At 35.1% G+C, this 25,350-nt stretch overlaps 2 protein-coding genes across 6 annotated transcripts in view; both read left to right on the plus strand.

Moving 5' to 3' along the window:
* Positions 1-9,499, plus strand: part of LOC128225134 (Ig-like and fibronectin type-III domain-containing protein 2) — a 50,511-nt gene extending 41,012 nt beyond the window's left edge. For all 5 annotated transcript variants that reach the window (XM_052935171.1, XM_052935168.1, XM_052935170.1 and 2 more), the window contains exons 31-37: positions 3,609-3,775; positions 4,416-4,548; positions 5,001-5,146; positions 5,537-5,666; positions 6,353-6,467; positions 6,842-6,923; positions 7,364-9,499. In XM_052935171.1, coding sequence (XP_052791131.1) covers positions 3,609-3,775; positions 4,416-4,548; positions 5,001-5,146; positions 5,537-5,666; positions 6,353-6,467; positions 6,842-6,923; positions 7,364-7,576 — 986 coding nt within the window. In that variant the 3' untranslated portion in view covers positions 7,577-9,499. The remainder of the gene's footprint in view (positions 1-3,608; positions 3,776-4,415; positions 4,549-5,000; positions 5,147-5,536; positions 5,667-6,352; positions 6,468-6,841; positions 6,924-7,363) is intronic.
* A 4,019-nt stretch (positions 9,500-13,518) lies between these two features.
* On the plus strand, positions 13,519-15,989 carry LOC128214640 (uncharacterized). The gene is made up of 2 exons (XM_052921208.1): positions 13,519-13,832; positions 14,410-15,989. Exons 1-2 carry the CDS (start codon positions 13,519-13,521, stop codon positions 15,767-15,769), a joined length of 1,674 nt encoding a protein of 557 aa, XP_052777168.1. The 3' UTR covers positions 15,770-15,989.
* Positions 15,990-25,350: the final 9,361 nt, after the last annotated feature.

Below are 25,350 nucleotides of genomic sequence, written 5' to 3' on the forward strand. Positions count from 1 at the left end.
TTTAGCTCAATTGTACATGCATTAAAAATGATTGCGGTTGTCAAAGCTCTATTAATCATCCACTTTGTCAGTATCATCAGCTTCAAACTTGATAAATACCACATTTGAATGTAGAAGGAGAAACAATTGCAAGAAAGTATGTGTTTTGAGATAAAATGATTTTTAAAGACCACACATTTGTAAATATCAGACTGGTCAAAGTTTCCTTCAGTTGCTTTCTTTATTCTGTAACCTAAAAGCTTAAAATAATAAAGCCTACAGAAGCATGGAGATTGTAGAGCCGAATGCACATCATGACGTTTTTGAAATTTGTAATTTATAATACTTACCAGGCGAAAACAGGTTCCAAAAGTCATATTTTTTTAATGTTTCGCCGCCATCTTGCAGCTCAGATTCGTGCATATTGTCACTTCAACCGTTTGTGATTCAAAATATGTCTACCCCCCTGGTTGGATATATCTTGTTTAGTGTTTTTTTTGGTGGTTTTCTTGGTTTTAAATTTGATAAGCAGGCTTGTCTGTTTAATTTCCTGTTATATTTGTGGTGTGAAAGTGTGCCGTTAATGTCAATTATATGTGTACTCAGTCGGTTTTCTTTGTCAAGCCTTAGTGGAACTATTTTATGCCATTAATGATAAGCATAAGCATAAGTGATTGCTGTTTCAACTATTTTTGGGGAATATTCATGGTTCAATCATATTGATCAATATTAAGCTTAATATGTTTAAAATAATGCTGCTAGGTTCTCTTCACTTCATCTCTTCTTTATTATGTATCTTGTTATCATAGAGAAACATTTCTATTCCTTTCTAGCATTTAAATGCAATTCAAGGTACTTGTATGTTCATTCATTTTTCAATTTTACCTTCTTATACTTCATGATTACCCATAAAGAACTATCCTTTGTTCTTTTTTATCAATTTCCTACTTTGTTGTAAAGAATATGCCTTTAGATGCATTTGCATTGAAGGATATCCTCTTTTTATCCATATATATTAAAGATCCCATTTATCCTAAAATATAAAATTTATATAATTGTATCTGAGCAATATTAAAGATATCCTATTTTATCCATTTTTCATCCATATCAAATCGAAATGAAAGACGTTTCATCCAGATGTCAACTTTTATCCCCTGATAATAGAAGTATCTAATGAATTTCTTTATTGTTAGTTATACTTTCCCATCCATTGATATCCGAGCATTCCATTTCATCCATTGATATCAGAGCATTCCATTTCATCCATTGATTTAAGAAGCATTCCATTTCATCCCTTGATATTAGAAGCACTCCATTTCATCCATTGATTTAAGAAGCCTTCCATTTCATCCGATGATTTAAAAAGCACTCCATTTCATTCATTGATTTAAGAAGCACTCCATTTCATCCATTGATTCAAGAAGCACTCCATTTCATTCATTGATTTAAGAAGCACTCCATTTCATCCAATGATTTAAGAAACACTCCATTTCATCCATTGATTTAAGAAGCACTTTATTTCATCCATTGATATAAGAAGCACTCCATTCCATCCATTGATTTAAGAAGCACTCCATTTCATCCATTGATATCAGAAGCACTCCATTCCATCCTTTGATATCAGAAGCACTCCATTTCATCCATTGATATCAGAAGCACTCCATTTCATCCATTGATATCAGAAGCACTCCATTTCATCCATTGATATCAGAAGCACTCCATTTCATCCATTGATATAAGAAGCACTCCATTTCATCCATTGATTTAAGAAACATTCCATTTCATCCATTGATATCAGAAGCACTCCATTCCATCCATTGATATCAGAAGCACTCCATTTCATCCATTGATATCAAAAGCACTTCATTTCATCCATTGATATCAAAAGCACTCCACTCCATCCATTGATATCAGAAGCACTCCATTTCATCCATTGATATCAAAAGCACTCCATTTCATCCATTGATATCAGAAGCACTTCATTTCATCCATTTATATCAGAAGCACTCCATTTCACCCATTGATATCAAAAGCACTCCATTTCATCCATTGATATCAGAAGCACTTCATTTCATCCATTGATTTAAGAAGCACTCCATTTCACCCATTGATATCAAAAGCACTCCATTCCATCCATTGATATCAGAAGCACTTCATTTCATCCATTGATATCAGAAGCACTTCATTTCATCCATTGATTTAAGAAGCACTCCATTTTACCCATTGATTTAAGAAGCACTCCATTCCACCCATTGATATCAAAAGCACTTCATTTCATCCATTTATATCAGAAGCAATCCATTTCATCCATTGATATCAAAAGCACTCCATTTCATCCATTGATATCAGAAGCACTTCATTTCATCCATTTATATCAGAAGCACTCCATTTCATCCATTGATATCAAAAGCACTCCATTTCATCCATTGATATCAGAAGCACTTCATTTCATCCATTGATTTAAGAAGCACTCCATTTCACCCATTGATATCAAAAGCACTCCATTCCATCCATTGATATCAGAAGCACTTCATTTCATCCATTGATATCAGAAGCACTTCATTTCATCCATTGATTTAAGAAGCACTCCATTTTACCCATTGATTTAAGAAGCACTCCATTTCACCCATTGATATCAAAAGCACTTCATTTCATCCATTTATATCAGAAGCACTCCATTTCATCCATTGATATCAAAAGCACTCCATTTCACCCATTGATATCAAAAGCACTTCATTTCATCCATAGATTTAAGAAGCACTCCATTTCATCCATTGATATCAAAAGCGTCCAATTCCATCCATTGTTATCAGTAGCATCCAATTGTATCCAGTGATATCAGAGCATTCCATTTCACCCTTTGATACCAGAAGCACCCTATGTCATACAAATTTGTTATCAGGAGCATCCCATTTCATACATTGTTATCAGAGCATTCTATTTACTGATTGGTGTCAGAGGCATCCAATATCATCCATTGTTTCATGGTATCCCATTTCATCCACTGACACCAGAACTATCCCATTTCATCCACTGACACCAGAACTATCCCATTTCACAAGAATTCTATTTCAATCACTGGTATCAGAGGCATCCCATTTCATCCACTGACACCAGAACTATCCCATTTCACAAGAATTCTATTTCAATCACTGATATCAGAGGCATCCCATTTCATCCACTGACACCAGAACTATACCATTTCACAAGAATTCTATTTCAATCACTGATATCAGGAGTATATCCCATTTCATTTCTTGCATGATATAAACAGTAATCCATTTCATCTATAGCTATCAAAGGTATCGTATAAATATCAAAATAAGACATTGCATTCGTTGATACAAAGTCTATTTAGAGTTCATCCTTAAAATAGCCATTTGTTCATACATTGAATGACGATGTAAAAGCCTATTACTCTTCCTCCTGTTTAATATATAGCTCAAGCATAAATGAGTGTCAGTGACAAGTTTACCCCCAATTCCATCTGCTGAGTAACTATACAGATTGTCAAGAACTTTTGCTCAACAAAAAAATACATGTTTTGTTGATTTTTTTTTTCCTTGTTGATATAATTTTTTGGTACACATGCATCTTTGTATTTGTTATTATTAAATCAATGTTTTCAGAGTACTCTCCCTCAGTGCCAATGGATGTAAAGGCGAACGTTCATGAAGACAGTGTGGTAGTCCACTGGACGCCGCCATCACTCAACGCAGACAAGGTTCTCAAATATGAAGTGTACAACTACCGTCAGCCAAGCATGTTTATGGACCCCAACCAACCCCAGAATGCAGTATGCTAATTGAATTTTGCTTTTCTGGTGTTTCAAAGATATTGTTAAAAGTAGTTACATGACACCCTTGACCACTCATAACAATCATATAAATGTGTGTTTTTTTAATGTTTTATCTAATTTAATCACAATTCATGAACTTTCTTTCTATTTAATCTTGCATGTTTACCATGACTCAACTCATTTGTGTGATGTTGAACCTATCTAATGTTATATATGTAATAATTCATATCTATCCAACCAATTGAAACATGGTCACATGATATTACTTGACCAATAAATCCACACAGACTAGGACCCAATGTTTTCATTAGGCCTAAAAAAAAAAATGTTTGGTTAGGGTTACATCCTTTTCAAAAATAGGAAGGGTAGGTAGGCTTTTTTTTATTTTTTTTTTATTAGGCTTTATATAAGAATATCATTTTCATCATTGGAGAATGGTGTTAAAGCTATCTTCTGTATAAGCATTTAAGGTTTAAACTACATATTGGAAAGCAATTTAAAAAAAAAACGAAAAAAAAATTGTGTGATGTGCTGTGGCGAATAATCAAACAAAGTATGCCCCGGTGATAACACAGTGTTATTTCTTTTGTGCTCATTGGACAACTGGAATCAACATGCTTATTTCAAATTTTTCCAGGGTATGCATTCATCCCGGCTCAAGTTGGACCTTCCCAACATTAAGAAAGGTGACACATACTTAGGCTGGGTTATTGCAGAGAATCACTTTGGTGTCAGCCCAAGGTCGAACAATTACACCGTCACAGTAAATGGTAGGTCTGAACAATGTTTTCATCGAAATAATTGCATAGCATACATGGCGGATATCTTTTACAAAATAAACCTTGATGTATAATATATTTTAAGTTCACGATTGTGCGATATTTTGTTAGCTCCGATTAATAGACATTGCCAAAAAGTACCACGAATGCTTCTAAATCTTGGAGACAGTAAAAAGTAATTTATGCTTATAATACTGACAGACAGTAGATTTTTATGTTTATAAATGTTTATAGTATGACAAAACCAATATTATTTTTAATACAAAACATGAAAAATCAAAAAAAGTATTCAGAAGATATTCAGCAATATTCAACTTACGAAGAATTATTGTGGTAATAACTTATTAAGCCTGCCATAAGATATAAATCTGACTAAATAAGTACCCTAAAACCACTTAAAGGCTGTTTATTTTTGTCTGGTAAATGTACTTGAATGTTTTCAGGCCTGGTGCCCCCAAAACCAACGAACCTGAGAGGCGTGGTAGCAGGCAACAATGTTACTTTGACCTGGAGAAAGCCACCAACCAGTCTTGCAATAAAATCTTACAGCATTTTCTATGGTGACGTCTCCAGCACTCAGTCTAAGAAGGTTAGCTTCTGACAATTTATGTCAGTTGTCAGTAATGATTTTGTTTGCATAGCTATAGAGCTACAAAGTAAATGAGATTTTGTATTTGTAATTTTAAAAGCAGATGTATGAACTTGCTTTAAAAGATATATTAGATTGCATGAAACTTAAGTTTTGTTAGATTTTAATTTTGACTCTTTGGACATATTTACAGATGTAAGTAAACTGTATTATGTACATTATGTTCTGATTTGGCTGACCATTTCATACCATGTTTCTTTGACCGCTAAAGTTAGCTTATGCTTGATATTAACTATTAACAGATCACAGTGGAGTGTACCATGTATGTTCTTATTGAGCACCTTCTCATTGCCCACTCATATTATCTAATGATTTATACCTGGTTTACAGATCACAGTAGAGCGTTCTGTGTATATTTTAATGGGTTTGAGCCCTGGTATGTCGTACAGCATCTCAGTTGCTGCAGTCAGCGAGGATGGGGAGGGTACCAGGTCAGATGCCATTGTCGTCAACATACCCGGTGAGCAATCTTGTGTTATTTTGACCAAAGATAAAATAGATTTCCATCTTGATTTAAGAATGTGGTAGTTAGGGTTTGTTTTATGCCAATCAATGGAAAGCCATCATAGGAAAGCAAAGTTGGTGCAGTACTTGCCATGGTGTTTGTCACGATAAAATGGATGATATTGTGGTCATGTGGTCACAGCAGTGATATCTTTACCTCATACTGATGGCATAACAGGAATAGTATTTCAATGGTCAATATTATGGTCATTAGTGGCACGGCAGTGTTACTTATGACATTACTGGAATACTTGTCAGAGTGGTATGTGGAATGGTGTTCTTCACCATTGAATGGTCTATATTATGGTCATATCAGGCACTTCAGTTATACAAATGGCTCAGACAGATGGCACCATTGGGAGATAGCTGATGTGTCATAATGTTTGCCTCTATTAAATGTTTTTTATTGTGGTACCGACAAAATAGAACTATATTAAGCTCAATCTGACGGCATTACAAGAACGCTAGTTGGAGTCCTACATGGTGTGGTGTTTTTTGCTATTGAATGGTCTATTAAACGTCACTACGGGCATGGCGCAGATTGCGATGGCCGAAGGCATTCTAGGAACGATGGTCAGAATGGTACTTGTCGTTGTATTTGTGAATAATAAACTGTCTATATTACATGTAGTGTTGTTACAGGCATGGCAGAGATCCCTATGGCTCAGACCGATGGATCTACAGGAACAGTAGTCGGCGTGGTACTCGGCATTGTGTTTTTTATAGCTCTTGCCGTTCTTGCGGTTTTCTTCATTAAGTGAGTGTCATAATGTTATTATAACTTATATCATACTGTAGAACCAATATTTTGGCAACCGAATAAAACTCTACTTAAATGATATCATAATTTTAATGTCTTAAACATGATCTAGCATTATGATAGAGTTCATCTGTTCTGAAATACATGCATCAATTTGAATGACAATTTGAATGTCCAATTTGATGACTTCAACTCAAACATCTAAGTTTTGATAATTGACACTGGTTTTTTTGCATAACAATGTATATGTATAATTTCTGCATTGTTTGTTGCAAAATTTAGATCCTGTTACACTTTGTGTGATAGGAATGTGATCCCATTTTGTTTTAAATCTGATAATATCTTTGCATGCTTTCTTTATTTTTTTTCAGGAGATACGGACATTTTAAATCGAAAGATTTAGGAAACACAAATGTGGCTTTTGAAAATCCCCAGTATTCCCAGGGACCAAAGGTATCTACTTTTCATATACAGGAAAATTATAGCCATATATTTACTATAATGAAATGTTTAACATATATGTGGCGATTCCAAGAACATATCCATTGACATCATGTTGATGTTTGTAATATTTACTGATGTGATTCATTCTCTTTAATTTCATTCATTTTAGACATGTAGCTGCATTATCAAAAAAACGACATCGGTCATAATATGTATATAGAAGGATATTAACATGAAACTTTGTACACATGTTCACTAGGACAATACACACATTTGAAGCGAGTCCCATAACTCTTGCTCAAGATTTTGTCGTGTAAACTGTGAAAAACTTACTAGCATTGACACTTTCTGTGATTTTGTTGAAAAGATAAAGTCAGCTCACTGGTGATTGGTTGTCGACCTCTTTTTCTTTACTTTAATGATAATGTTCTTTTCATTATGATTGCCAGGTGACGGGGCTTCCCGGTGAAGATGAGACAGAGAACAATCCGTATGGGTACGGCCGTATGAGGGAGGAAAGTGAACTTGCGCACGAAAGTTCTTATCAAGACATACAACCGAGCATGAACACGCATGGAAGGACATCGTTCGATAACATGACATACGATACTAACTCTGGCCAAGGTGTAGACAATCCTGCTATGTTGAAAATTGACAATTAAGGATTTTGAATGTGTTGCAGGGTCTGGCAATATGTGTGATATATACTGATTGGTTTTGTCGTTAATGTTTCACACCCAGAGGTGTCTCAGAAAATAAATGCACCTTAATTAACACAATCATATAAGTGTAGTTAAGATATGTAGTCAGTGTTCGTTTACATACTGTTTATCTTGTTGATTTTTTAGATTAATGCCCGAGATTCATTGAATAATATTGTAACTGCTGATCAATGAGACGTAATATGTCGTTCTGGGCCCTCTGATGTGTATCTTAATGAGTTCTATTAAAACAGAAGTGGTTGTTTGAAATTAAGACCAGAATAGTTGCATGACTTTGAACAGATTTCATTACCCTGGATTTCGTAGCAACAATACAATAGCAACTCAAGGGATACTCGAATTAGAAGCCCAAAATGTTACCAAGATTTTGTTTAAAGGTACTTTCCTTTAATCTTCGGGCCAAAGTTGTGTTGGAAAGCTCTAAACTGCACATTGCGGCTCAAACGAAACAACTGCAACTGCTCAAATATTACATTCCACAGTGTTACACTGACTGAAGCCGGAATGGCCTAAATATCACTTGTGTTTATGTAAATGAGCAAATCAAATTATACAAAAATATACAAAAGTTAAGATTGTTTGGTGCTGATTATAGATTAAGTCTGAACAGAATGCGTCTGTTTCAACTCCGATTAATTTTTGAAAAAAAAACACAAACTTGAATGATGTCGTTCATGTTCCAGTTTCTGTGTGGTAAGACTGTTGCCAAACATGCCATTATCAGTTTTCACAACTTTTTATTGGGAGCACCACACATAAAGCTCATAAATAAAAAAAGCGGTTATAGAATTAAATGTGTCAAGTTGTATGTTTATTGCAAAATTTATTTATAAAGAATGATTTCCCCTATTGTGCGTTCAACACTGGTGGAAATACTTTTGTTTTTTTTCGAGTCCGGATTACAAGAGAATTTATTTCTCAATTGTGATAGTTTTTCTTTGCCCAAATTACTAAACATTGACTTATAAATGTTAAGGTTTGAAAAAATAAACAGCATTAATCTATTATTGTACATTTACTTAACACTACAACATATGATGTCGAAAGAATGCTATAAACTGTATGTTAACTGTTACATATCATGGCATATATTTGCTCAGTGTTATAATGGCATACACATGTATATGTTTTTATGTATGATCTGTATAATATTTTATCATTATATATTATTTAATTGTAAATATGTTGATGCTTATCATGTCTTTAAAAAAGTGTAAGATATTTTATCTGAAATTCAGTGGCTTACAATGCATATAATACATTTGTCATTTATTTTGAAATATTTTTTTAATAAGTTTAATATTGTTCCAAACTTGGAAAGAAGACAAAACAAAATTTCAAGCACAAATTAATTTATGTTTGTCAATAGGTATTAATGGAATCAAACTATTGATGCGGCTGTGCCGCTTGTTACCATATGAAATACATACTAAGAGATTTTAACAACTATGAAGAATCAAATGAAAAGTCATTAGCATATTAAAGATTTTTTTATGTGTGTCTACTTGTTTTTGTGCAAGAATATATTGTTAAGGGTGCATAATACGGGTTAATAATACTCATTCTCGTCAATTACTTCTCAGTGCAGAAATATTTGTTAGTTTGTGCATATGCATGCAAGTGATGAATATTATTTGCATGAATAAAACATGTACTGAATTGTTAAACTGGGATAATTCTATGTATTACTAAGTATTTGATACTCAAAGTTTTTCTGTGAAGCAATCTCTAGTGTGTGGTACTTGCCAAAGGCAAATGTACATATATATTAAATTTGTTTTTGACAGCTATCAAATTATACAAATACTTATTATGCTGTTTTTACTCAAGAGTGTACATTAAAACAAACTTTATAATACTGAATGCATTGTTGTAGTGATTCTGGTTCCCCTTCACATGTTTGTATTTCTCTAAAGACGATTAATTGTGAAGACGATTAATTGTTTTTTATGCAAGACTAGCCTTTATGCATTCAAAATTATTTTTTTATGAAAAAGTAACTGTCATTGGTCATGAATTAAGTAGTGTGAAAAGCTTCAAATATATACGAGTTATTTCGCCATCTTTAATGCTTGCAATTGATTTATTCATAAACAGCCGAGACCTGGGGCCGATTTCTCGAAAAAGATGATCCCGGGATTAGCGGCTGATCACGATCAAAAACGAGATTAAGATGATTTTGTTAATTTTTGGGTTTCACGAAACATTATCGGGATCATCTAATGAGCTTAATCCCGTTATTTTAATCCTAATAATGCCAAGTGTACATACTCAACCACAAGGAGGAAAAGCCTGGATATTATAACATGATTACTTCACCCCAGTTACATAATTTTATGTCCAATCATCAAAATCAGCCCAAATCAATCAATATTTATGTTTTTACCAAAACCATGGGTGAGCTCAGCATTGATAAGGTACAATGTAAATATGGTATAAGATGAACAAGTTCCGCAAGCTTTGATAATTAAATATCCAGTATATATAATGAAAGTGACCCAGAAAGAACGATTTTCAAATTCCAAAAACATTTACAACAAATTTTTTGGGAAAATGAACTGTTTTTCGAAAGGGAAGCTTATAAGGCAGTAAACACTGGATCTTAAGAAGAAAATCGAAGGAAAACAAGTGTCTGCATTAAATGCGCTGTTGAAAACTTACGCATTCAATTGTTGTGTGATGGACTCCCACAACTCCTTCTTCTCCTTCCCCCCAAGCGAAGCACCTCTAAAGGATCCAAACAGCTTCTGCCCTTTGGATGAAATTAGCTCAAGAGCTGTGCTCTTTTCTTCCTCAGACCAATTGGTCGAGCGTTTTTTGGCAGCCATAATCGGTCTATGCAGACGGTCCAATGTTATGACATATACTACTGGTCATTCTCCTTTTGAAGAGTATTCATGCCTTTTAAGCGAATCAACGGAAAGATAATCTCGATCAACTAATCACAGCTTCGTGAAATCGGATTAAAACAAGTGGATCAGCTAAATCGTTTAACGAATTTAATCCCGTTTTTAATCCGATCAGTTAATCTTTTTCGAGAAATCGGCCCCTGTTCGCTTGGTTTGATTTCCTCGTTTGTTTGAACTTGACTTGTCACATTTTTTTTACACCATGTAAGCATTCCCGCTTGGCTCGATTTTTTTAAGGTTTGAAGTATATTGGCTGGTGTAACGGGTTTCTACTGTATACTTATCTCTCAATGATGATCATTTTCATGAAGTTCAACTCGGAATGACATTGATTTGTATAAGTCAGTCAGTATTAAAGTTTATAAAGGTTTGCCCGCTCCTTAATCATAAACCATGGCTGCTTTATGGCAAGACTCTGTTACATCCTTTGTTTAAAAGAGTAGTATCATTATCAGGTGTCGAGGCTAATCCCTTAGAATAATTGTTGAAAGTAAAATGCAATGCAAACCGCCAATAATGATATCTTGATGGTTCCATACCAACTTTGTGACAAAGAAAAGGCTGCCGTCTCATTAGTAAAATCGCTGGTATTCGTCGAGGCTACAAATGTACATCTCCAAATATATGTATATACACACAACATCTAAAACTTATTAGGTTAAATTTCTTCGTTTACACTTATATCTCAATAGTGATAATTTCCATGAAGTTGAGCTTGGAATGACATTGATTTGTAGTATGTGACTGGTCAGTCATGTTTTGAGTTTATAAAAGTCTACCCGTTCCTTGCTGCATTATGGGTAGACTCTGTCACACCCCACATGTCTCTTAAAAAGAAGTAATGCTACCCGAATGGGGGCATTATTCCCATCAAAACAAAAGGCTATGCAAACCGCGATTTACAATATCTTGATGGTTCCATATTACCGAGACTTTGTTAAGAATTAAATGCTGCTCTCTTTAGAGTAAAATAGCTGGTATTCGTCGAGTCTACATTTGCAAACATATGCATATACCGGTACACATAACATCATAAACTTTATCAAGGAAGATTGTTCATGGCAAGATGGGGGATACTTGGTATAGTGGTTTAACGCACTTGACTCATCACAATGGGCGAGTGTTTGATCCCCCGCCTCAGCCGTTCAATTAAGTCCTGTTGTAATGTGTATCAAATATGATTGTAATTAAAATATTATTGTTTCCATGCATGGTTTCAACCCCTGTTTCCATTTGAAATTTCAATCTAGCTTGGTACGGAGTATGAATATAAAACATATCTGATTGCACTAATTTAAGAAACAACAGCACCAAAGTCAATGTTAATATTTTATACATACACAGGGTGAAATGATTTTTCTTACTCTTAAACATTCCAATAAAACATTAGGGTTGTCCGGTTAGCGCAGTGGTTAGCGCACTCGCTTCTCACCAAGGCGACCCGGGTTCGATTCCCGGCCTGGGCGCATGTGAGTTTGGCTAGTGGTCACCAAGCCGGACAAGTGGGTTTTCTCCGGGTACTCCGGTTTCCCCCACAACACCAGACCACACTCTCGCGCAACATCGTGCCAACTAGAGTGACTTAGTATAAGCTATCATAGCTTCCTTCACAATCGTTGTAAACTATATAATGTTTAAAGTAAACATTAGTCGTTGCCCATCCACTTAGATCAAACGTTGGCTCCATTGGCAAAATGGAATAAGTAATGCTAATCATTTGATACCGTTGTGCTCTTTCCTTGTCATTTGGAAATGTGGTTCTTTAATAACATGAACTACAGTATGTTTTTTAATTAAAAGAAAATCTTGCAGTGCAATGATACCGGACAAGTTTCGTCTTGCAGTCAGAACAAAGTGGTAGTGATCCTTGACAAGTTTCGTGAATAAAACAATTTTGTTCATGCTTGCGAAGCCAATTCCAAGTCAAAAGCCGAAGAAGTATTTAGAAAATGTTCATCCTAAATGAACCCCATACCCACTTATTTTTATTTTTTAATGAACAAGACATGTTAAATGCAAAGATATTTCTATGTAACTATTTTACCTACATATCTGAATATCTGGGCTATGAGTTACGCGCATCCCATCACTTCACGTCCTGTTCAGCCCCATTGTACCATGCCCAACATTTTCACTTTTTAAATATAAAGGATTGTTGAAAGTATATGCGTTTTAACATATAGGGAAGTACATAGAAGACAAAAAGATTGCTCACATGCTGTCATATAATCACTTGTCATTTAATATATTTTAAGAATTCTTCTTTAATGCTTATCCACTCTCACACATAAGCTCATGTCAGACAGTTCGTTGAAGGCATGCAGGCACTTTGCTCTCATAGGTGTATTTGTAGAGTTTTCCCCTTTCACTTGAAAAAAAGCTAATTTAAATTATAAGCAATTTATTGAACAAACACTGAAGATGTTTGTTTCCACACACGGGTAGATAGAAGAATACATATGATATTGCTTGTGTGTTGTCACACAGCTCTGGTTAATTTATACTGATACGTATGCCCCTTGCTGGAATAAAAAACAGCAACAAACATTTAATTTATCTACAATAACATTAAAAAAGGTTGTTGAAGGTTGACATAATTTCACTCATTATCTTAAATGTTAGGTTAGAACTAGTTTACATGATGTTACACCGCTCTACCTCATCTTTGACAATAGTTATGCCTCTTGATGAAATAAAACCTAAAGAAACACAACTTATCTACAATACCTTGAACAAAGATGATTAAAGAATTTCACCTAAGGGTACAATATCAGAAAAAACACTGTTGACTCATTCAATTGTTAAATATTTAAAACACTGATTGCATAAGGTTTATTTCATTAAACACAAGTGAATGAGTCAGACAGTATGCTGTCATCATCTGCATTCACTAGTCATATGATAGTGTTGATAACCGTTATCTAGTTTCAACGGTCATTTGACAAGTTTGATGATGGACAAATCTTAAACAAAATGGACCCTGGAAGTTCATCTATTTCCAAGGGATCTGACCTGATTCATGACTACAGTTGTTCCAAATGTGAGGAAAGTGACTTGAACACTGAAGCCCAGCTTTTCTGCCCAGAGTGTGAACACTATCTGTGTGACAAGTGTGTGAGGATACATGGGGAGTACTTCAAGAAACATGTTGTGTATGGGCGTGGAGACATTCAGAAGTGGGAGAGGTTCTCCATGGACAGGTGTGACCAACATGGTTACAAGCTGGAGGTCCACTGTGATGACCACCAGGAACTGTGCTGCCATACCTGTGTGGCCCTCAACCACAGGTGATTATCATATATATAAAATAAACATCTTGGCTATGGTGAAAAATGCAACAGTCTATAAATGACAATATAGAAGTCCGTCTTTGGGGTTACAATAAAGGATAGTTGTTGATTTGAGAGTAAGATCAAAATTGATATTACCAAGTGACCACAGAAAGCAGTACATTTACGAGTGGATCTAAAGTGAAAAAAATGTCAGTCAAATTGCCAGGAATTGAAAAATCGCACTAGTAGCATTCAATTTGAGACAATCAAACAGGCATATTAAACATAGTGCTATTTACTGTTATAAAGCAATTCGGGAACCAATGTATATAAGTATGTGGTCAGTGAAAATATTAAAATGTTGTTTTTTTCACCGAAAAACATTAAACAAATCATTTTAAATAATCTACTCTTCAGTCTTTTTTGTTTTAAAATGACTAAAACCATCAATTATAATACCAAATGCAGTTAATGTTTTGTTCATCTGTCATAAAACTACCTGCATATATTAAAGGTATTAATTTACAAAACACTTCTCATTTATGTTCTATGAACTGGTTATTTCATCTTAACTGGACATGTACATTTTCAGGCTTTGTAGCAGTATAAGTCACTTGCCTGAACTGGCCAGAGGCTTCCTTGAAAAAGCAGAGTTCAAGCAGCTGCCAGAAGCAGTGGACAAGATGAGGAGCAGGCTCGATGAGCTCAAGAATGCTGCCAAGATGAAAGACCAAGCGTCTCTTAAGGACTCATACAAGAACATCCTGGCTGAAATCAAGGCTCTCCGTAAAGAGTTTGACCAGATCTTAGACAAGCTTGAGCAGAAAACAGTTGAACAGTTAGATAGCATGATGACGGATTCAGAGAATGGTTTGAAAAATGACATTGAAACGTGTTCTCATATGAGTGACTTACTGAAGACGATGATGGACAAGTTAAAGCAGATAACTGGAAAAAACCAAGAGACGAATTGTTACGTCGGTCACAGAAAATGTCAGACAAAACTGATTGAAGCCAAGAATCTAGTGCATGAAATACAAGGAAAGCCAGAAGAAGCCTTATGTTTTACGTCTGACAGCAGCATAATGCCATTTTTCAGGAACCTGCACATGTTTGGAACTACTGAAAGAGTGAGTTCCATGGCGAAGAGGTTTGATATTGATTATGTGTTCAAAGGTCAACGGTCAAAGAAGTGTATTGTTAGAATAACGTACGATTGGTATACCTGCAAGATCGTAGGTATATGTGAGCTGCCCAGTGGAGACCTTTGTATTGCTGACAGGAACAATAAGAGAGTGAAGCTTCTGAACAGGCAGTTAAATGTCACTGATCACTTTGATCTTCCTGCCCCTCCACTTCACATGTGCAACACAACCGGCAGTGAAGTTGCTGTAGTTATCGATGATGGTTATAAAACACATGAGATCTGCATCCTCAAAGTTACCAAAGGACAGTTACAAGTATCGAGAAAGTTCAGCACAAGCCACGACTGTACCTCCGTTGCCTACCACCAGGGTCAGCTGTACATCTGCTCCAGCTGTGCCCTGTACCAGTACAGCATGGATGGACGAATGGTAAAGGTAATACAAGGATGCATGGGAATATGGAGTTGTGCTGTAAGTCCTGATGGGGAGAGAATCTATATAACACTATTGTTGGCTAATACATTAATTACCCTTGATAAAAATGGTGAAGTGTTATCAAAACTAAGAGATCCTGAACTATTAACTCCCAGTGGACTTTGTGTCAGCAGCCCTAGTGGCCACGTGTTTGTGTGTGGGTCTCACACTGTGGTACAGGTGGACCGAGAGGGAAAACAGAAGCTTGCCACAGTGGCCAGAAAGGCTGATGGCGTGGCATGCCCGCAGTCAGTGTGGTTCAGTGAACATACCTCAAGTCTCATCGTTGGAAATGATTGTAATGATAGCATTTTTGTTATCAAGGTGTGTTGAAATGTGAATCCGATTCTAAAACTTAATAACATGTTGAACTGTTATTTATAAATAGTATACATAATTATACAGTACGTACCAATTTTAGACCATATTCTACATGTATGAACCTTATCATGATGCAAGTGAAATACAGTACCGTAAATAGATTCATAGATCGATAAATTGAACGAATATTTAAATGAAAGCGATATGTATGCATGTATGATATATCATAGAAAACCAGGAAAAAATAGAAAAATATATGTAATCTATAATAATAAACATATAAAACATTTGTATTGAGTTTTCCAAACACGGTGAATAAACAGATTTAATACATTTTAAACATTTTAATAGTTATGCTCCTCCTGATCAAAATGTGTACCTGTGTTCTACATAATATTTATGAAGTTGGTCAGAATGTGTGTATCAATAAATGTATGACAATGTCAGTTATAGGTCTCGTCGAGTCAAAAGGTAGGTCACAAGGTCAACAAATATAGAGTAAAAAAACATTTTTATAGCCCTACTGTCCTCTTGTTTAAATGTTTGACACACCCTGTCAACCTTTTTAGGCCACATTTTCAACCATTTTAAGGTCAAGGCTGATTGCGACTCAGATCATAAAAGGAAACATGCTGTATTTTGATTTATCAAACACTTCCATATATTGTCTCACCCCAACTCATTTTTCTATTTCATCACGGGATGTGTAACAAATACCCCTTTAATTCTTTTCTTAATCTTGCATAACAAATAATATTAAACTATTCGTAGGAGTCTACCTATACAACAAGTTCATTCTTCATCCAGTTAAAATGTCTTCAAATATTTGTTTTGGCTATTTAGATAGAAAATGCAATGGGGCATTAATTATTGTCAAATGTTTTCATCTTATATATAATGTATCTCTCAATGAGTATGTTAATGAATCAATATATTTAATTTCGTGTCACCTTTGAAGCATGGCTGAAGCGTAGGGACTACTTCGTCTCACATGGACATCCAGTGTCCTCATCGTTACCGTCATGTCACATTTCGTTTCATATCAAGATATTTTGAATGACTTTGTGTACAGTCCTCAAACTCTGACAGTGTCGGTAAATGACTTCTAGTCTCCTATTGGTTTAAGAGTCAATAAGTCAAGATCATGGTGACTTTTGTTTGAATAATTATGTTGCAATACAATTTGTATTGCTTAATGTATAATAACTTTAATATTGCAAGCTTCTGGATACAAACTAAATTGTTGGTTGTTGAAATTATGGAATCTTATTACGCAAACTTAATCCCAACATGACTGTCATATTCAAGGCGAATGTGACGTTAGGAACCCAGTACATGATCACAGGCCTAGATGCAGCAACAATGTACGATATTTCTGTTTCCACTGTCAATGGTAAAGGTTCTGCCAGAGGTCATACTGGCCATCGTCACAGATGGTACGAAACCCTGTCAGGAATAATGATTCTGTAAACTATGAGGGGAGTGTTAATAGCGCTTTATGTGATTGTCCATATTATTCTATTAGTTGTAGTAATGATGTGTTTTGCTCTGGTAGAAGCAATGATGTTACATAGCATAATGTTAAATACGATTGAGGTGCATATACGTTTTATCAGATGGAATGGTGGTAATATGTTACATTCTGATATATGCAACTGCATTGTTAAGGTAACTATGTCAGTATGAAGAGAAGTAATATGTTACACAGATGCACCTGCATGTAAAAGTAATAATGTATGTCAAAGTAAAACAAAACATTAAGGTTTAAACTTGGCATAGGCTCATGTTATAGGTGTTGTTGTTGTTGTTCTTGTTGTTGTTGTCACTAAACACAACATTATGGGGGCAAACACTTCTAACTTGGCTATAATTAGAAAATTGATTGATCGCATGGCAGCATGTGTAAAATTTATCCGGAGTCCAAACACAGATTGAAACTGGATGTTTGTATCGTAGAATGCTGCAAGAAGAAAGGGATGACAACTGAATGCCTGCAGTTCTGTAACCGCGAGTTTTGTATTCAGAACATCAGCGACATCATGAGTATTGCTTTTCAATTTGTGGACGACATCGACGCTGTACTGTAGCACCGTTAGGTCCAATAGTTTAGCGTTAATTGTTTATTGTAGAGAATAATCAACTTTAATTTAAGAAAGCTGATTGTTTTTACTTGTGACATCGACAGCAGTGTGTTGTCATTATGATATAAACTGTGATGGATATCTCTATGAATTGGATGTGTTGCAAAGTAGTGTGGAATAAATATATACAAAATTTAAAATGCATGAAGTAAAAAACCAACATGAAATGATATATTCTAAAAGTATATTTGATTGCAGATCAGACTTTTCCCTTTCATCCTCTTATTTTTTCCAGACGATCAAAACCACTCAGAGTGTCGAGGAGATATATTTTCAGAATATTTTAGACAGTTTACGCTAAATCTTGATGAACCTGTCACCATTGATTTTCTCTCATGCTTTCCGTACGAGAATAAGCTCAATAAATAATTTGAAACAGGCTGAGGTAACAACAATTTTTAAATCTCGTTTGTAGCTATCTCCCCGGACGAGATTAATATTCGGAAGGGGCAAGTATCTGTGCATGTAGTAAGAGCTCTTATTTAAGTTAATTAACAAAAGGCCAGATTGTTTTTGAAAGAATATTGATATGTAATTTTGAATGATATTTGAACTGCTAAACAGATGGAAATATGGGGAAAACCATGACAAACAAGTGTTCAATATTAACAATACCATTAGTTCTCATTCTGAAAATTCAGTAAACATGTGATAAACATAGATTTAACAATGATAACAAACATTTTGCCATAATATAGCAAAAAAGTATGATTCCTTAATTTCTAGATACGCAATGTTAACATTTTCCTGACGAACAGTCAAGCACAATACTATAAAAACAAACATTCTAATCATTTTTTTAATTATTTAATTGTTCCACAAAGCGGTTAATGGTCAGTTTTGTTTAAACTATATCTTTATTCATGTTCAAATTTGCATTGCTCGAGTACTTTTATTACATAAAACAATAACATCGTAAACATTCAAAAACTGAGAGTTTAAATGAAGCAACCCTCAATCGAATTCATAAGGCAATCACAAGTCAAAAGGTTGTCCGCTTTAACATCGCCAGATATTACAGGCCCGCAAAGACATGTAATAAATATTTTGATTGGTTGATTTTGTGGCAAAGTGTGTATTTCTCAGATCGTACCGGTATCGGAATCTTAGTAATCGCAAAACAAGTGCGAATAGATAAGATTCAGTTTGTAATATTTAAAGTTCATTTAAAACTTGCTTATGCTTATTTCAAAAGTAAAATCATTATTTATGCGTTTTAAATACAAGGCGCGATATACTGTGGTATAGTGGTAATTTACTGCAAAGGGAGGTAAACGTAAGTGGGGTTTGACTAGTGCGGGACGCATTCCGACACTCACAATCTACTAAATATGACATCAGGATAGTAAACAAAAAGTAATTTGACAATGGTATTGAGAATTCTTTTTATAAACATAAAATGACCATTTTAAATGATATAAGAGTTATATATAGAAAAAATACTTTATATATCATTTTTTTGGTGTTCGCAATGGCTTCCTTGGCCTAAAATATGTATATTTGGACACCAAGAACATGAGTCTATGACGTATAATTACAAAGATAAAATCATTTGAAGAAATGAAATGGTTGCCACGGTCACCAGGGGCGCTGCTGGCTTGGGTTCATATCTAAAAATAATCAGTAGGAGATGTTTTATATGTGTGCAAAGTTTCATGGTTTTAACCCAAAGTGCATGATTTTATGCTTAGCCGCTCCACTATGGTCAAGATATTTCAACCGTAACTAAAGTTATTCAGTACTCACTACTTTTTCTAACAGTGACCTTCAAATTAACGGTCCTAAACGCAATCCCATGAAAGGTATCCGTTAACTTGTCATATATACCAAGCGTGGTTAAGATATGTCAACCCTAAATAAAGTTATTAGAATGTCATACGTCATTGTATGGGTGGGCGGGCAGAACACTTCCTACATACTAAGTCTGGTCAAACTGTGTCAACCCTAATAAGATAATCAGTACCAAACGGTTACCTTTAGTAAATAACAGTGACCTATATCCAATCAAACGCAATCCCATGAAAGGTCTCCATAAACTCTTCCTACATACCAAGTTTGGTTGCAACAAACTTTCGTCTATTTTTAGTAACAGTGACCTTGACCAGAACCATGACACTCGAGCCCGAAATACAATCCAATGAAAGATCTCTATAAATTCTTAACTACATAGTTTAATTGCAATATGTCAACTTAAAAGTAATTCAGTACATACCACTCTTCTAGTTTGCGTAACAGTGACCATGATCTTGAGCAGACCCCAAATCCTATCCATGAGAGGTCTCCATAAAATCTTCCTATATATAAGTTTGATTACCATTTTCCAAACCGAACTAGCAACAGTGGCCTTAACCCCAAAAACAATCCCTTGAAAGGTCTCAATTAAATCTCCCCAAATACCAAGTTTAGTAAAGTAATTCAGTTTCAACTGTTTTTCTATTTTTAGTAACAGTGACCTTGACCACCAAACACAATCCCATGAAAGTTCTCTATTAACACTGTTTTAATTCAACATATGTCAACTTAAAATTATTTAGTTTCGAAAGTTCCAATTTGTGACCTTGACCCCAGGGGTTCCAAACACAATTCCAAGAAAATTCTCCATAAACTCTTCCTAAATACTATTACTAAGTTTAGCCAAGATATGTCAACCAGATCCAAAGTCATTAAGTTTCAACCGTTTTTCTATTTTTAATAACAGTGACCCTGACCCTAGGTGCAAACCCATGGAAGGTCTCCATAATCGCTTCCTAAAAACAAAGTCTCGTCAACATATGCCGACTCTATCAAAAGTTAATCATTTTCATGGGTAAATTTGACGCCACCTGCCTGAACAACGACGTACATCATTCTAATAACTTGAATTATTATGTGAAAACATGGTTAATAAAAAGTCAATCAAGGGCCATAATTTGTATTTAGGGTAACTCTGGAGTTATGTTATCTAATTCTGTGATGGTCGTAAACAACAAAGTAACAAGTAATTAGTGAAACCCTAGACTTTAACCATACGCAATATGCTCTGAAACTTGAGACCATAATTTGTATTTAAGGATAATATGGAGTTATGTTACCTCATAATATGATGGTCCTGAACCACTGTGTGTAAAATGCCAATTTGCCCTAAAACTTTCACCAAGGCGAGTAGTAAGCCTTCTCAAAAGTCTAGCTACAAATCAATAACTCAAACGAAGTGAAACCAATTATGTAATATGTGCCTGTCGAAAGCTATAAAAACAAACAAATTAAAAAGTAAACAAGAACCCCGATGTAACAAAACCTGTGTCTTTAATGACTGGCTGAAGATTAAATTTCAACTGCTTTTTTCTTTGTTTTAGTAACAAAGACCTTGATCCTAGGGGCACCAAACACCATCACATGAAAGTCCTTCATAAACTCTTCCTACATATCAAGTTTGGTCACAGCATGTCAACCCTAGCTAAAACTAGACATTGTTTTTTTGAAAAAGCGCTCGCCTTTCCTATAGTGTGTGTGGTGTAACTGAGAAAAAAAATGATTGACATGGAATTTGTAATTTTGGACTGGAGACAATCCAACAGTGAAGATTAGTTTATTCACCCATTTTAAGTAGTGAACATCTATTGCGACCTTGACCTTTGACCCAGTGATCTCAAAATCAATAGGGGTCATCTACTTGTCATGACCAACTAGCATACAAAGTATGACTTTCCTGGGTACAAGCATTCTTAAGTTATTGAGCAGAAACCATTTTTAAGCTGAGGTCAATGCCAACATATCATTTTAACCTGAAGGTAAAATTACCTTCCGAAGTTGACCTTTTGATCTCAAAATCAGAAGGGGTCATCTACTAGTCATGAACAACAAGAATATCAGATATTAAGTTTCTGGACCCAAAGGATCATTAGTAATTTAGCGGAAACCGTTTCTTCACCTTAAGGTCACCCGACCTTGACCTTTGACCTACTGATCTCAAAAGCAATAGTAGTCATCTACTAGTCATGACAAACAAGTATACCAAGTATAAATTTTCTGGGTACAAGTGTTCTTTAGTTATTGAGTAGAAACCATTTTTAAGCTTAAGGTCACCGCCAACATATCGTTTTTTACCTTAAGAACCTTGACCTTTTGATTTCAAAATTCATAAGGGTCATTAACTAGTCACGGCGCCCGTTACCTTTGACCCAGTCATCTCAAAATCAATAGGAGTCATCTACTAGTCATGACCAACTAGCATACCAAGTATGAATTTCCTGGGTCTAAGTGTTATATAGTTATTGAGCGGAAACCAAGTCTGACTTAAGGACTGATGGACTTGGCAAAAGAACTATGTTTCTCCATGAATGGGGGAGACATAATAATTTGATACATAAGATAACTTTGATGCTGCCCTCCCACCAGCCTGCCCGAAGAATGACGCAAGTCATATTAATAGTTTTCCCTTTGTGAAAACCTGGGTGAGAGTATAAAAATATGCCATTAAAAAGAAATAAAAAAAGTCAATCAAGGGCCGTAATTTGTATTTAGGGTTAAATAAAGTTATGTAACCTTGTTGTAAGATGGTCGTCAACGATTCTGCAAAGTATTAAGTCGAATGAATGAAGGGTATAGAAGATCTTTATTTATTAAATCCCTACTTGCCTTAAAACTTTAACATGCACTAAAACTTTAACCAAAGTTCCTTGATCAGTGGTCATAACTTGTATAAAGGATAAAATGAAACTATGTTACCTCATTGTGTGATGGTGCCGAACAACTGTGTAAAGTATTAAGTCAATTGAATGAAGGGTAAAGAAGTAATTATTAAATATCCCAACTTGCTCTTAAACTTTAACCGAAGTTCCATAGTCAATTTGGGGTCATAATTTGTATAAAGGATAATATGGAGCTATCTAACCTCATAATGTGATGGCCCTGAACAACTGTGTGAAGTACTTAGTGAATAGAATGAAGGGTATTTGAGTTTCAAAGTAAAACTAGACGGCCAAGATGGCCCTATAACAATCACCTTAGTAAAACAAAGTGCTATAGACGTGTTGATAATTAAAGGGCAATAACAGGGATTTGGCTTCTCTGATGTATTATGCCCATTCACATTCCCACCAAATTTTGTGATTGACAAATGCTTAAAAAGTTATTGATAGGACAAGAGCAATCTTAGGTAATTTATATGATTAAAGCCCAATAACAAAACAATTAAATAACAAAAAAAACAAAACAGATGACCCATATTCGAACTTGACTTAAAATTATCATAACAACCTTTCTGACATATTTCCAGGATATTTGGGTTGAAAATATAACCTATAGATTGTTAACACGGTTTTTCCATATTTGGGCTCTGTGACCTAGATTTTGAACCCAGATGACCGGTATTCGAAATTGAGCTAGAAATCAACAAAACAACATATCTGACAAATTTCCAGGATATTTGGGTTGAAAATGTTACCTCTATAGTGTTAACAAGGTTTTTCCATTTTTGGGCTCTGTGACCTAGATTTTGACCCCAGATGACCCATATTCGAATTTGAACTAGAAACAATCGAATCAACCTTTCTGACAAATGTCCAGGATATTTGGGCTGAAAATGTTCTCTATAGATCGTTAACAAGGTTCTTCCATATTTGGGCTCTGTGACCTAGATTTTGAACACATATGACCAATATTCGAACTTGAGCTAGAAATCATTGAAACAACCTTTCTGACAAATTTCCAGGACATTACGGCTGAAAATGTTAACTGTAGAGTGTTAACAAGGTTTTTCAATATTTGGGCTCTGTGACCTAGTTTTTGACCCGAAATAACCCATATTCAAACTTCAGCTAGAAATCAGCGAAACAACCTTTCTTGGAAATTTCCAGGATATTTGGGCTGAAAATGTTACCTCTATATAAAATGTTTACAAGGTATTTCCATATTTGGGCCCTGTGACCTAGATTTTGAGCCCAGCTGACCAATATTCGAAAATGAGCTAAAAATGATCGAAACAATCCTTTCTGACAAATTTCCAGAATATTTGGATTGAAAATGTTACCTGTAGAATGTTAACAAGGTTTTTCCATATATGGGCTCTGTGACTTAGATTTTGACCCCAGATGAACCATAATCGAACTTGAGCTAGAACTCATTGAAACAACCTTTCGGACAAATTTCCAGAATATTTGGGTTGAAAATGTTACCTTTAGAGTGTTTACAAGGTTTGTCCATATTTGGGCTCTGACCTAGATTTTGAACTCAGATGACCAATATTCGAACATGAGCAAGAAATCATCGAATCAACCTTTCTGACAAATGTCCAGGATATTTGGGCTGAAAATTTTACATTTATCGAGTGTTAACAAGGTTTTTCTATATTTGGGCTCTGTGACCTAGTTTTTAAACCCATATGACCCATATTCAAGCTTGAGCTAGAAATCGTCGAAATTACCTTTCTGACAAATTTCCAGGAAATTAAGGCTGAAAAAGTTACCTGTACAGTGTTGACAAGGTTTTTCCATAATTGGGCTCTGTGACCTAGATTTTGAGCCCAGATGACCCATATTCGAACATGAGCTAGAAATCATCGAAACAACCTTTCTGACAAATGTGTGGGATATTTGGTCTGAACATGTTATATCTAGAGTATTAACAAGGTTCTTCCATATTTGGGCTCTGTGACCTAGTTTTTGACCCCAGATGACCCATATTCGATCTTGTCCGAGTAATTACTTGGACAAACACCCTGACAAACTTTCGTGACAATTGAGGCAAAAATGTGACCACTAGAGTGTTAACAAACGTTTTGATCCTAATAGCTCACTCTCAGCCTACCCAACCTGCCCTAAACCTTTAACTTTAGTTTCTTAGTCAATCAGCGGCCATAACTTACGACAATACGGAGTTATGTGATCTCATTGTGTGATGGTCCTGAACAACTGTGTAGTATCAAGTCATTTGAATGTAGGATATAGAAGTTATTAGTAAAAAGCCCAACCTGCCCTAAAACTAACCCGAGTTCCATAGTCAATTAGGGGCCATAATATGTATAAATCATAATATGGAGTTATCTTACCCCATCAAGTGATGGCCCTTAACTAAGTAAAGAATTGAGTGAATTGAATGCAGGGTATAGGAGTTATATGTGAAAATCCCAACTTGCCCTTAAACTTTAACCAGATGCCGACAATGGAGCGAGTAGTAAAGCCCTCCTAATTTTTCGAAAAGTTGAGCCAAAAATCATAATCTAGGACTTATGACTATATTCCAAGTTTGAATAGGAGTGCTTTATAAATGTGGCTGCTAGACTGATCACAGCCAAAGGTGGACCGACAGACATACGGAGAGCCAATGTTTCTTTCGGCCAAGCATATGAAATGGCCAACCCATCAACATATCTACCTACCTTTATGGTGGGAGATAATGATTCCATTTTATTCATCATAATAATCAATACAAAATACATTGTACATATAAATAACACTGTTCATCGATGCTTGA

This window comes from Mya arenaria, chromosome 2 (assembly GCF_026914265.1).
Source record: "Mya arenaria isolate MELC-2E11 chromosome 2, ASM2691426v1".
In the NCBI taxonomy this organism is placed as follows: domain Eukaryota; kingdom Metazoa; phylum Mollusca; class Bivalvia; order Myida; family Myidae; genus Mya; species Mya arenaria.

Excerpts from the sequence above, each read along its gene's own strand:
- LOC128214640 (XM_052921208.1), top strand. The coding sequence starts at position 13,519 with ATGGACCCTGGAAGTTCATCTATTTCCAAGGGATCTGACCTGATTCAT. Across the intron at positions 13,833-14,409 it reads TGTGTGGCCCTCAACCACAG|GCTTTGTAGCAGTATAAGTC; the intron begins GTGATTATCATA and ends GTACATTTTCAG.